This window comes from Nanorana parkeri, unplaced genomic scaffold, assembly GCF_000935625.1.
Source record: "Nanorana parkeri isolate BGI_ZX_2015 unplaced genomic scaffold, ASM93562v1 scaffold1324, whole genome shotgun sequence".
Taxonomy (NCBI): Eukaryota; Metazoa; Chordata; class Amphibia; order Anura; family Dicroglossidae; genus Nanorana; species Nanorana parkeri.
Genome location: NW_017307592.1, coordinates 183027 through 185046, shown reverse-complemented (window position 1 = coordinate 185046; position 2020 = coordinate 183027). Strand labels below are relative to the sequence as shown.

The 2020-nt window shown below is 48.0% G+C and overlaps 1 protein-coding gene across 3 annotated transcripts in view; it reads right to left on the bottom strand.

Moving 5' to 3' along the window:
* Positions 1-1639: 1639 nt before the first annotated feature.
* CGN (cingulin) overlaps positions 1640-2020 on the bottom strand; it is a 47295-nt gene continuing 46914 nt past the window's right edge. For 2 of the 3 annotated variants that reach the window (XM_018569352.1, XM_018569353.1), the window contains exon 21: positions 1641-1867. In XM_018569352.1, the coding sequence (XP_018424854.1) occupies positions 1741-1867 (127 nt within the window). In that variant the 3' untranslated portion in view covers positions 1641-1740. Of the gene's footprint in view, positions 1868-2020 lie in introns of all 3 variants that reach the window. The other variant, XM_018569351.1, reaches the window with a different exon arrangement.

The following is a 2020-nucleotide window of genomic DNA, read 5'->3' as shown; positions in this document are numbered from 1 at the left end:
TGAGTTTCATGACAAGTTCCCTTTAATTGGTGCCCTTGTATAAAAATCTTTAAAGGATGCCAAGGCACGTGGGGGGCCTGCTGGTTTTTCCTTCTATATAATGAGATTTTTGTACTATCCGTAAAATCTTGAAGTTCATTGAGGAACACAGGAATTCTGATACCGTTGAGTTATACTTCCACCTACAGGAGGTTGGGGTACCTTTAGCATAACCCCTCCTCTACCCAACATGTCTCGATTTTGTGGCACTACAGGCAAAAAAACACATCGGCGTGGGATCTGTTTCCCTCAACGGACTACAAGAAACGGAGTTTACGGTACAAAAATGTTCTTCCTCGTTTATTGAAGTTCACAAGTTCCCTGATACAGTCAAGGTGTCCAACGGCAGGCCAACTGAGCGATGGGCAACACAGCAAAGATGACAGGCCTCATTGGGAGGACTGGGGACCGCCTGCAGTCCAAGAGTCACTTGAAGGACCAATGCCTGAATCTGAAGGAATTAGATGAACCCCTATTAGAAAGGTAGAGCCTGACCACACTACCAGAAGGAGAGCTCAGAGGGTCAACCTGATGCTCCAGACCAGGATGGTCACCACCACAGAGGAAGACTTTGCCCGGGCACATGCTGAACAATCAGTTAAAAAAAAACAGGTGAACCAATAAGAAACTTCCGACAGGAAACAAGGGACTGAAAATGTGATGTGGTCGACCAAACAAAACCCCGGGAGGAACAACTATTTAATGATAAAAGGCCCGCACTAAAAAAAATTGGAGCAAGAGAAAGGATGTCAACCATCCTCCTAAGACAGTAGAAAAAACTGAGGCATGCTGGGTAGAGGAGGAGTTACACTAGGGGCTGGCTTATTGTTTGTTTGTTATTTTGCCAGTGTCCACCATGCCTCCTGTAGGTGGCAGTATAACCTGACTGTATTAGAATTCCTGAATGAGAAAGACATACATTGTGCACACCGACCTCCATCTTCCACCCTTATTTGCTGATCATTTTCATATTAAGAAAACTTCTTAGTTATGGATTTCCCTCCAAAAGGTGCTGCAGACGCGAATAAAAAACAAACAAAAAAACGAGGCGTGGCTTTTCCTTTCTACAATTTTCACAGAATAGTCCTCTTCGCCATTCCCGTTTGTCCCACCGATAACAGAATTTACAGGCCCAGTAATAAACAAAGCTACAAACATGCAAGGTAAGAAAGGCGGCGTGCAGACAGGGACGCAGGCAGTCAATGAAGTTTGAGGCTCTGGCGGAGGTCATACAAGCCTTGTTGAGGCACTGGGTGGATCTAGCTGGAAAGGTGGGTCTAGCACCATGTTATGGACTCTATATCAGAAGGCCACACAGAGCGGGACGCAGCAGGGCCGGGCAGAGGGCGCTTACATCAGCAGGATGGCCAGACTTGGCGAAAAACAAAACTGCGCAGGCAAGGCACAGCAGGCTACATTCACCCCTTGTGCTCCTGCCACTACAGCAGATGACAATTTTTTATTAAATTCCCAGGAGGAAGGTGCTAGGCAGAGACGCACAATGTCTGTATGAGGCTGCCACCGAGCAGTGCAAAAAATATTTACATTCAGGAAGAACGCTCCTCTGCGGACAGCCGAGACAGTAATGGATGCACAGTTTGGTTGGGGATGGTCCAGGTGAAGCATAGCGGTAAGCGGGGCCCCGCTGCGCCCATAACAGTCAATGTCACATGATAAAGCCTTAGGGTGGTGGCGGGTCGCTCAGCAGGAGCTGGTCTGCAGATTGCTCTCCGTCAGCAGCGAGGTTATAGAACTTGGGTCGTACGGGTGGTCAAATTCACCATCGGAGCTCAAGTCGTCGTCGGCAGCGTGACGCACCGGCTTTCGCCTGCGAACGACATCAAGAAATGTGGACTTCAGGAGTAATATTATGATGTCATACATTTTATGAGTCATAGAAGGAGGAGGAGGGGAGATGTATTGAGGATCAAGGAAGGAGAGGGGATGTTCAGAGAAACAAGGAAGGAGACGAGGGGGGGGG